This window comes from Pteropus alecto, unplaced genomic scaffold, assembly GCF_000325575.1.
Source record: "Pteropus alecto unplaced genomic scaffold, ASM32557v1 scaffold624, whole genome shotgun sequence".
Taxonomy (NCBI): Eukaryota; Metazoa; Chordata; class Mammalia; order Chiroptera; family Pteropodidae; genus Pteropus; species Pteropus alecto.
In genome coordinates this window covers 75,723-87,846 of record NW_006434851.1, presented here as the reverse complement: position 1 = coordinate 87,846, position 12,124 = coordinate 75,723, and the positions used below count along the sequence as shown (strand labels likewise).

The window sequence follows — 12,124 nt, the reverse complement described above, 5'->3', positions numbered from 1 at the left end:
GCGCCGCTTCTCTTCTTTCTGCCCTACTGTGTGGGCCCTGCTGCCGGCTGCTATAAGTTCCAGCACTTCCAGGAAGGCTGATCAGGGGCGGCAACTTCACCCCTCCCCCTCCTCCTGCAAGGAGCGCAGTGGCTGTGAGAGGCAGCTTCTTTATTTCCTCCGGTTCACCACCCGACATCCTCATTCTATTCTTGTGGTAACTCTTATGCACAGATCCCACGCTCAGACATGCGGGTGTGCAGTTTAGGTGTTTTTTGTTGAGTTTTAGATGTTCAGCGTAGTTTCAATTGAGATAATTTGGTGTTCTGTTGACTTCTTGAATTTCAGCTCTAGCTCATTCTTGTGGTAACTCTTATGCACAGATCCCACGCTCAGACATGCGGGTGTGCAGTTTAGGTGTTTTTTGTTGAGTTTTAGATGTTCAGCTTATTGTAGTTTCAAGGAGAGAGATCAGGGGACAACTCTCACTCCACCATGTTTCTCCAAACTCCTATATGTCATTCTTTAGTTCCTATGAGTTATTGTTTAAAAGACTTTGTTAATTCATTTCCTTTGATATGAACATACAGTGAGAAAGAGGAAGAGTATGTAGTAGAGAAGGTGAGAATATTTAGAGTAAAAGTTCTGCCGACAGTTCCTAACCTTTAATCCATAGGTTCTCTATGGTTTTAGCCATTAGGAATGACTCTTGGTTTCTGTTTCCTCTTCACAGGTGTGGGGAATGTGTTGTTAGCAATCCTAGCAGAAATCTTCCTTTGTTCTGAAGGTGTCCTCCTGGCCTGGCTGCAGGGCTGAAATCAATGTAGGAAGGAGGCAAGAGAATTAAAATGTTAATTAAGCCATATCCAGAGAGTGCAATATACCAATCAGCCCTGCAGTCAGGCCAGGAAGCATTACTGTTATATCAAATCAAATAGACATAAGAAAATGATATTATAGACCAATATCCTTTATAAATACAGATGAAAAAAATCTTTTATAAAATAAAAACAACCAAATCTAGTAATATACGTAAATAAAATACATAATAGCTAAATGAGGTGTATCCTATTATGCAAAGTTGATTAAACATACAAAAATCAATCAATAAATGCCACCATAGTAACACACTAAGAAAGAAAAGATTTTCATAATATATATGTAGAAACAGCATCTGACAATATACAACATACATTCATTTTCAAACTCTCAGCAAACTAGAAATAGATTTTTTTCATATTTGGGTTTTATTTTTATTTTACAAGAATTTAACACACTGATACAGGAAAACAGGGATTGAATACTTCATATCTAGGAAATGAGCTCCAGTTGTCAACAATAAATAAATATTTAAACAGTGAGAAGTTCCTGACAGGCATTAAGAGGTTCTCAGCGCCATCAGAGGTAGAGTCTGTGAAGAGAGGGAGATAGGCAGCCAGTATCTGTTAAGCTTTTCCAGTGGAGGCAAACTGAAATTACAATAACAAATAACAATAGCAGTAATACCAGCAAGCTGTTAAAGGCATTTGAAAAACACCCATGACATCATACTAAGTGATGACAGACTGAATGCCTTCTCCCTTATGATTAGGAACAAGACACGATTGTCTGCTCTCATTGTTTCTATTTGACACTGTATTAATGGACCTAATCAGTGTGACAAGGAAGGAGAACATAAAAGCTGTACTGATTGGAAATAAAGCATTAAAATAGTTTTTATTTTCAGATGATATGATTATCAATATAGAAAATAAAGGGAAATGTAAAATAGCTATTAAAACTAATAAGTGGGCTTAGGGCAGTAACAAGAAAAAAGCTCAATATATAAATATTAACAACATTTCTGTATATTAACAATAGACAATCAGAATTTGGAAATTGAAAGTACAGTTTACATAAAAACATGAATTAGTGAATAATTTAGGGATAAATCTGACAAAAGTTGTACAATTTTTGAATGTTTAAAACCAAAAATCATTGTTGGGAGGATTACAGAAGACTTAAATAAATGGAGATGGACCATGTTCATAGATCAGAAGACTTAATAGTATTAAGACTGCAGTTCTCCTCAAATTGATATGTAGTCATCACAAACCTAATCAAAATTTCAACAGGCTCTCTTTTTAAGGAGAATTAGACAAACTGTATTTTAAAATTTATATGTAAAAGCAAAGGACCTAGATAGACACAACAATTTTGAATAAGAACAAAACTGAAGGGCTTATACAATTCTGATTTTCCATGTTAATTATCTGTTTGTGTCAAGAGCAGTGTATTTTTCAGTTATCCAGATTTAAACTCCACAAGTGCCTTAGCTTTGCTTTCTTTTCCTATCAAATTCATTCATTCCTTATAGCTAAAACCATGGGGAATCTATGTATCAAAGACTGAGAATTGCCAGCAGGCCTTTCATGCTACATACCCTTATCCTTTTACACTGCGTGTCCATACCATCAAAGGAAAATGGGTAAACAAAGTCTTTAAACTGTAAATCATGGAAACTAAGAATGATATTTAAAATGGATTCCTCGACACTGAGGGCTATTTTTCTTTCTTATTCATTCATTCATTCATTTATTTATTGCAATTCATTTATTTAATTTACAATGCATGAGCCATCTTTTTCATGGGAGAAATAAAACCCAAATAATTGTACTAAAGGGCTTTATAGAGAATCTGAAAGTCAATTTTAAAGACAATTATTTTCATTTAAATATCTTCAAGCTTTCAGAAAGGGTTATTTTCTTGTCTTGGATTTTTGTCTTTGCTTTCTCATGTCTGCTTTTTTCCCCTCTCACATAAGCATTCCTTCTGATTCTAACTTTGGCACGCATTTGAATTCTTTATTGCATTTAGTCGAAAAACCCTCTCTCAGTGCAGGTGCACTCGGGGGAAATACACCCTGTCCTGCATCACTTTCCTTTCATATTAGTCAGTAAATATCATCATTATTTCTTTTATATCTGCCCTAAACATTTTACTCAGGTAGAAAGATTTACTCAAAGGGTTTTGAAGCACTGTCGTATTCATCTGTTTGATCCAGTTTTCTTGTAGGAAATGCTTTCTGCAAGTTAAGAACCATATGATTTCACTTATACATGGGATATGAAACCAAAAGCAACAAGCAAACAAGATAAACAAACAGAGACTCATGGACATGGACCACAGTTTAGTGGTTACCAGAGGGAAAAGGGTGTTGGGGAGAGGTATATAAGAGTTGTCGGAAGCCAGCCGACCAAGTCAAACCGGGTACCTGAATGGGGGAGCGGGGACTGAGAAAAAAAGAGAAGACAGACAGGGTACAGGAGGGAGAACAGATCTCACAACTGTCTCTCCGAGTTTATTTCTTATCCTTCTTTTTATACATAATCTGTTCCTTTTGTGTATCCCAAGATAACATAATTAAAGTAACATCCTGAAGATCAAGGTACAATCGACACTTCCTTTGACACTCCCTTTGACACTCCCTTTGAGACTCCCTTTATCTATACTTAATCTTCTTCTTCCTGGAATTCCACAGAACCAGCCTTTTCCTTTTTATGCAAGCAGGCCTCCCGAGATAAACCATGCACTCTTTTGAATTTGGGGAGCTTTATCTCCCTACAAAGAGTATAGGGAGTCAAATATAAGGTGGCAGAAGGAAATTTAAATTTGGGTGGTAACACACAAATGTGAAATACGTATGACATTATTGAATTGTATGCTTGAAACCTATATAATTTTATTAACCAATGTCACCTCAATAAATTTAATTAAAAACAATGATTTCTGTTTACTTTTTCACTGTTCTCAATCATTTCTGGGACTGAGGAGAGTCCTATCTCCTCACAGGGCCTGCCAGATAAAAGTAGTACTGTGTCCTGTTCATATACATGAACTCTGGATCCAGATTACCTGGGTTCAAGTCTCAGCTTTTCTATCTACTGGTTGTGTGTCTTAGGCTCTATGCTTCAGTTCACTTATATGCAATACAAGAATTGTAATGATAGCACATTATTATTAATTAATAATAATATATTGATGATAACAATAATATACAATATATAGGGTTTTTAATAGATGTTATTACCATGCATATTACATAGAATAATGTCACATAGGAAATAGTGTAAGTGCTATTATTATTTCACTTCACCACAGGGATCTCTCTTCTGTGTTGAAAGGACACATGATTTGTGCCATTCACATGGCACTTAAATACTTGTTGCCTTGGCCAGTTTCTTGTATTGTTAACTTTCCATAGTTGTATATTTTATATATTGTATTGTTGCCCTCAAGTAGATCAACTTTGTTGTATTTTCTATACTGCATAGCAAAATGATAAATACGTAACCAAACACTTGTTAAATTATGAACAAAAACATGTGTTAAAGGCCAGAGAATTTCTATGGCAATTTTATTCCTGGGAGAAACGATTACCTCAGCAAGAGACACATTAGCATTTTGGAGGTGTTTTAAATATCCAAAGTAACCATTTTTTCTCTCTCTTCAGAGCTCACCACTTTGGGATCAATTGTGCTGACAAACAATACATTCCCTAGGGGCCCTGGTTCTGAGGGACTAATAAAGACCCTTTGTTGCTTTCAAGAACAAAAGTTAAATAGATGTTTAGGAGAAGTCAGCTCAGAGAGACTGTTGAGGAAATTGCAATGGGAGCATTAAACATATGCCAAAGTTAGAATCAAAAGGTCATCAGCAGGTTAAGAAGAATAAGAGATGGAACAATGGAGTCTAATGTCATCCTTGCATTGAGTAGCCTGTGAAAGAGATCTTTAAATTTTTTTGTCAAATCCATCATTTAGGTAGCCATAAGTTTTTCTCAGCATGGAGAAAATAGTTGTCAATTAACTTGAGGATTATATTTATTTTTTAATAGACCTTATTTTTTTTAGAACACTTTTAGACTTACAGAAAAATTGAGATGATAGTATAGATGGTTCCTGTGTACCTGTGTAAGATATTAATAGTTCCCCCTATTAATATCTTACATTAGTATGGTGCATTTCTTATAATTAATGAACCAAAATTGATACATTATTATTAAATGAAGTTCATAGTTTATTTAGATTTCCTTAGTTTTCACCTAGTATCTTTTTTTCTATTCCATGATCTCATCTGGGATAGCACATTGCATTTAGTTGTCACATATTCTTAGGCTCCTCTTGATTGTGATGGTTTCTCAGACACTCCTTAAATTTGAAGACCTTGACAGTTTTGAGGAGTACTGATTTTATAGGATGTTCCACAACTGAAAGTTGTCTGATGCTATTGGAAAGAAGACCATAGACATAAAGTGGCATTTTTATCACATCATGTCAGGGATACATACTATCGACATGACTTGTGACTGTTGATGGTAACCTGGATCACCTGACTGGGATAGCGTTTGTCAATTTCTTTGTAAAGTTTCCCTTCATTCAGGATAGAATATCTACATAAATTATTTGCAATATTTCTACACTGGAGATTTGTGTCTTCTCCCTCATTTATTAATTTATTCAGTCACTTATTTATCTTAGTAGGGGCTCTGAGGGTTTTAGAAAATTTATATGAAAAAAGAAGAATGGGCTTGGAGAATAAAGTCCTATTTTCCTTGAGTATTTTTGAAACATAAAAAAAGTTTATGCTCATACTATGGCCATTGCCTTGTATGAACAATTGAAAATATGACCAAAACCAAAGGTACATTGAAGAGCTATGTGTGTTTACTATATTAAGAAGTAATAGTTATATATGTACTGTGAAAGCACAAAACTTTACTTTCACAAATCCTGCCATTTGTGACAACATGGATGGATCTTGAGATAATCATGCTAAGCAAAGTAAGTCAGACAGAACATACAATGCAATATACAGATCACGTATTATTAAACTGTACACTTGAAACTGATATAATTTTATAAACCAATGTCACTCCAACAAATTAAAAAAATTATAGAACCTGAAAACAACACAATGACTCCTTTTATCATTTAATAGAAAGAATTTCAATTATTTGGTCCAAGGTCCCTTCACTATTATTACCCATTTTTCCACTCCTTCCCTCTTTTCTAAGCCTTTCATGTTTTTTTTCACAACATACCTTGATTTTATCTTCAGTAGTCAGTCTATGCTAAGCAAATATCCCTTAAAATGTCCTTCCCAAATTATGAACTTTTTTGATATTTTGATCAATCCTCTGAATCTCTAACATTCTTCTTCAATCAAGGGATAAAGTAAGTCTGAATATTGGACAATTTATCGAAACAAGATTTAATTATTTTATCCCTAAATTCAGGCTGATTCTCCTTGAGTCTCTGTCTCAGCACCATCAAAGGCCATGCCAGTAGAGGCTATCCAGCATTTAGAAGTCTCGCTCTTTCTCTTCTGTAGTCATATCATACTTCAGGATGCAGTGCACATCTAGAAAGGCCAGCAAAAACATTTTTTTTGTGTGTGGGTAAATTGGTTTAAAAGCAAGAATATAATTATTTTCACTGATTTTGAAGTTGCCTTATTAGCACATTCTACCTATTCCTGAAAAATAAATATTTTAAAATGAGGAGAAGAACTCTGGAATGCACACTTTTCTTTTAGATCACTTTTTAAGTTTTGGTAAAGGAGCTTTAATTACTTTTGTACAATTTGTGCTATTTCCAACAAGTGAGAAATGGGTATTTATATTTTACATCATGAGAAGCTGTATGGCCAGAAATACAATTTTATTTATTTACTTTTTTTAAAATGACATTGAGCATTTTGGGAATCTAGTCTCTGGAACATGCGTTTACTAAAGAAACCATTCTGAATAAAATAAACTTAAAAAAAGGAGAAATAAATAGCTTGATTTTGGCTTTTGGATTATAAGAGATAAATGTTTCTGGAGGCAGATTGGCTTGATGAAACCACAGAATAGGAAGAAACCATTTATTTGGCAAATTCATGAATGTCGCTCATGGGTTAGTCAGATTTAAATTTAATTTAATAGCCTCGAAAACATCAATCATCTCTTACTTCTTTATTAGAAATACAATTCGTTTTACTATGTCCTTGAAGGCATTTTTCACTTGTTTGTTTCGAAGTGTATATATGAATGGATTAAGCAAAGGGGCAACTGAAGTAGTGAGAACAGACACCACTTTATTCATGGCCACTCCTTCCTTTGCTGAGGGTTTGATATAGATGAAGATGCAGCTTCCATAGGTGATGGAAACCACAATCATATGGGAAGAGCAGGTGGAAAAGGCCTTTTTCCTTTGTTGGGCTGAAGGTAATCTTAGAATGGTCTTGAAGATGTATGTGTAGGAGAGGACTACACACAGTAAAGTAATAATAAGTGTCAGTACGGCAAAACTCAAAACAATTTTCTCTATTAACATTGTGTCTGAACAGGTTATCTGTAAGATAGGAGATGCATCACAGCCAAAATGATCAATCACATTCGAATCACAGAATTCCAGCTGGAGTCCCATGCTAAGAGGTGGGAGAATAATCAACAGCCCAGCAAACCAGCAGCAGAGAACAAGTGTAGTGCAGACTCTGTTGTTCATGACGGTCGTGTAATGCAGGGGCTTGCAAATGGCCATATAACGGTCATAAGACATGGCGGCAAGGAGGAAAAATTCTGTTGCTCCAAAGAGGACAACAAAAAATAATTGGGTGGCACAAGCATTATAGGTAACAGTATTATCTCCAGTTGTCATAGTATACAGAAATCGGGGAATACAGACAGTGGTGAATGAAACTTCTAAGAAAGAGAAATTTCGGAGGAAAAAATACATGGGAGTTTTAAGATGGGAATCCAAAAGTGTGAGGGTGATAATGATGAGGTTCCCAGCCACACTCAACATGTAAGTGAGAAACAAAAATACAAAAAGCAAAACTTGTAGTTTTGGGTCATCTGTCAATCCTAGCAGGACGAATGTTGTTATTGCTGTACGATTTCTCATCGCTGCCTTGAGCCAAGTCAAGTGTGATTCCACCTGAAGAGAGAAGTGTCATAGGAAGCTAGAATCAGAACTTGAATGAGAACAAGTCAGCTCACACACACTTTCTTCTTTTGTTTAATAATAAATTTGTTAACGTAGTGCCTTGACCTCTTACTAGGAGACATTTATAGGAAATATCTAATATAGACTTTATGCTTATAATTCTCTGATTAAGATAGAAAAAGTTGAGACCATATGATTGTACTCATATGTGAGATATAAATCGGAAAGCAACAAAAGAACAAGACAAACAAAGACTCACGGACATGGACAACAGTTTAGAGGTTATCAGAGGGAAGGGCGGGGGAGGCAGATAAGGGCAAAGGGGGTCAAATATGTGGTAATGGAAAGAAATTTAACTTTGAGTGATGAACACACAATGCAATATACAGATGATGTATTATAGAATTGTACGCCTGAAACCTATATGTTTTTATTAACCAATGTCACTCCAATAAATTTGCTAATAAAAAATTCTCTAATTAGAAAACACATTTTCAAAGATGTCAAATAAAAACAAAACAAATCATATGTCTGTTTTGCAGTTTCTCAACAATATTGCCTTGTGGTACAGATTTTATTTGTCCTTATCCTGGAGGAAATTTTGTCATTTTTGAAGTTTTTCCTTTCCCACCTTCATTTTTCTTTGTTTTTCCATACCATGCTGAAATCCTCTATTTTCAAAACCAAGAAGGATCTGTTAATTAGTATTTTTGTGCTTTCAAATTAAAACAATTTTTAGAACAATTTTAGGATCACAGCAAAATTAGAGGGAAGATATAAAGATTTTTCATATACTTCCTGCCTCCACACAGGCACAGCCTCCTTCATTATCAATAGGCCCCGCCAGAGTGGTACATTTGTTACAACTGATAAACCTACATTGACACATCAAAATCCATAGTGTACATTTGGTTTACTCTTTGTGTTGTACATTTTGTGGGTCTGAATGAATGTTTGATTAGTGTTTTATGTTGATCTCATTATATTGTTCTGCTGAATTTTAACAGCAGCACATTCTTTTAAAGGTGTTAGTTCTGCTCTTTGTTCTTCAATTTATCTCTCAATAGGGATGTAAAAGGCTTAGAAAACTAAGATGTACCTTTGATTTTTCACCCTATGTTTAGACAAATGAAAGTATTTCTAAGCCAGCTTTGGGACTTTTAGGCAGAGGGTTTCCTGAAGTGGTACAAAGAAAAATTGTCTGGACAGAGCCCAGAGGGACTGAGCTGTGATGTCTGCTTTCTTTGCCAGCCTGGTCAACCCTGTGCCCTTCACAACATTCAGCCTTCAGAATCTGTCTCAGGTCATATCTTAGTGCTCACTTCTTTGAACAATTTCTGCTGCTTCCCTACTCAAATCACCTTACCCCACTAATTTACCAATCAGCTTATGTTCTCTGACTTTTGGTATATGTAACTTGCCCAAGCAACATCTAGAAACAAATGAACACAAATAAGCCAATTTTTGTAAACAAATTATAAAGTACCCTACCTTTCTCATTGACATTCATTGTTGTCCATTTCAGCGCCTTCCAGAAGTTTTACGCTTCCTTGTACTGGAATTTGCATTTACTCAGGGATCCCATTAGATAGAGGCTCAGGAAATTCCCTTCTCCATCATGTCAAAACTTACCCTCATTGAGATTCATATTTCAAGCAATTACTTTCAGGTATCCATCTGTAAAAGAAGCCTGGTAAATGAATTCTCACTGGGGATATCAGTAGTTAATGACTTAATCTATTGGCTTATGATATGTCTTTATTTTATTAGGGAGGATTGATTGTTAAATAAGCAAATTTAGGTGTAACTCAAGGGTTTGTAGGAAAAAACTACACACTTCTGCATGATCGGAAAAACTAATCTCTTATGTGTTTAAACAAATGCCCCAATTGTACCCAATGTGCGTGTTTTGAATAGAGAATTACAAATATATTAGGGTACACTTTTTTTTTTATTGCCAAAGTAAATAATCTACATTTAGTCATTCAAATAAATATTTAATAAGCATCTATTATTTAAAGTGCACAATATCAGAGACTGGAGATCCAACCATGAACACGTAGCTCTCTCAAGGAGCTTTCAGTTTACCAATGGGAGATGATATTTCATTTTAGTGCATATTCCGTGACGTGGTGGCATAAGATAATAGTGAAAATGCAAGTTTGGATTTGGACAACTACTCCATGCTTGTTTCTTGGCAATCTCTCTTAGTTATATTTGTAGCTATTTATATTTTCCTATGTCCGCTCAGGTTCTTTAGGTTCTTTTTTTTTTACCTAAGTTGTTAGTATCATCTGTCACTGTAAGCTGAGAGAGCAAGGTGCATTGCTCAGAGTTCACAGACATGATTTTGGCGGGGAAATAGCTTACTGGAGAGATAGTGTCTTGCCACATACTTGCCAGGGGAAGACTCTGATAGGCCAAACTAGATGACAGTTCAGGTTCATTTCTGCAGGTTCATTTAATGTTCATTTAATGTTTTAAATGCCTAATATAATATGTGTTAATCTTAAGTGATATTGTGTTTTAATTCATTAAGCTTGTTAAATCAACACTACTTCTAATAACACAGTTAAACCCGTGGTGGCAGATCCTTTGTACATAAGACTGCTTCAAACGAATTCAAATGATTTTTAAATGAATTGCCGGCCTTTATCAGCAATCATACCAATGTTCTGTGTTATATTGGGAACATTTCCCTGGGGACTGAATTATTTACTTATTTTGAATTTGGATCAATTACAATTTGGAACAATTTCATTAAATAACGAATAAGTTTTACCACCTCCTTCCTACAGGTAGTGTTTTCAATTAACATTCACAGGTAGGCCTTGATGACTTAACCTGCACAAAACTACCTATTCTCACTGCCACTTTGGAAGCTAGGCGGGTGATTGAGATTCAGTTTTTTCTTTCATTGATTTCTCATTTAGTGAATTGAAAAAATATATTTGAGACACTTTGACCTTACTCATGTTTGAATGAAACCTCATCCTGTCTTCATTTGGGACAGAGGCTGCCCATGAACTGGATAGTTGAGATTCGAGAAGAGTGAACACTGAGCCCTACTTCCCTACTCCCTGCCAAAAAATGGCAAAAAGGACTTAGGTAATACTTGGAGAATCAGGTGAGGTTCCCTGTAAGGTAATTTATAATGCTATTATTTTATTTCTATGACTAGTAGATATTATTGGGTAGCGATGTCTTTTCCATTGCTTTTTATTTTTCTGTCTCTTAAGTAGTAACAGCCTCTTCAACTCATAGTTATGACTGGCACTTTCAAAGGTTAAGGTGACTGTGGTAGCAAATTCTGATTTCATGTTCCTTCAGAAAAACAACATATCAGAAATAATTGTTAAATAGTTTTCTTCAGTATCAATTATAATGAACTGAATTCCAGTTTTAAAAACTGGCAGCATTCATCCTTTGCCTGTGTTTAGAGAATTAGGGAAAAGACGTCATGACAATTATATACTTACTTTTCTGATAGTTCTTTACCAGAGGCCCTTGAGGGAAGCCCGATTGAGGAGCATTAAATTGATGAGGAGTTTTGTGTGTGCTTCTGTTTTACTCTTACATTCTACCTATCTCAACCCCCCATCTCACCCTACACACACTCACAGATACACACACACACACACACACACACGGACACACACGCACACACACGCACACACGCACACCCTTTTACAGGCAAGTCTGACAAGGGACAAACTCTCCTAGATCTTCATGGCTCATGATATACTAATGAGCTCCGTCTCAGTCTCCTCCTCCTTCACCAAGCCTAAAGTGGCGTCTGATACTAAATTTTCAAGTTACTCTGCTAGTGCAATAGAAGAAAAGAGAGGTAAAGAACTAAGGCAGATTTCATTCTAGTTTTGGTGGAGGGGCATCTCTGATCTTCCCGGGCAGGGAGGCAGGCTTCCCTGCAAAATCTATGACAGCAACATTTCTTTTATACTTTTAGTCTGCTAACAGTGTGCAGGGAACATTTGAGTGAACAACAAGATAGTCCTTGGTGACCCAGTTTCAAAAGTTACTAATGAATTGGTAGAAGTCTAATCAACAATGTAAAAACACATGTAGCAGTGGGAACAATGCCCTCAGAGACATAGAGGGTGGTCTGATGCCATCTGAATTTGTTTTGATTTCTTTGTTAAATTTTTATATTTCTA

General features: G+C 35.6%; 1 protein-coding gene across 1 annotated transcript; it reads right to left on the bottom strand.

Moving 5' to 3' along the window:
• Nucleotides 1–6,968: 6,968 nt before the first annotated feature.
• Nucleotides 6,969–7,907, bottom strand: LOC102884401 (olfactory receptor 6C2). Its single transcript, XM_006910703.1, has one exon. The coding sequence runs from the start codon at nt 7,905–7,907 to the stop codon at nt 6,969–6,971; it is 939 nt and encodes a 312-aa protein (XP_006910765.1).
• Nucleotides 7,908–12,124: the final 4,217 nt, after the last annotated feature.

Bases quoted from the DNA above. Each gene is read 5' to 3' on its own strand.
- LOC102884401 (XM_006910703.1), bottom strand. From the start codon at position 7,907: ATGAGAAATCGTACAGCAATAACAACATTCGTCCTGCTAGGATTGACA.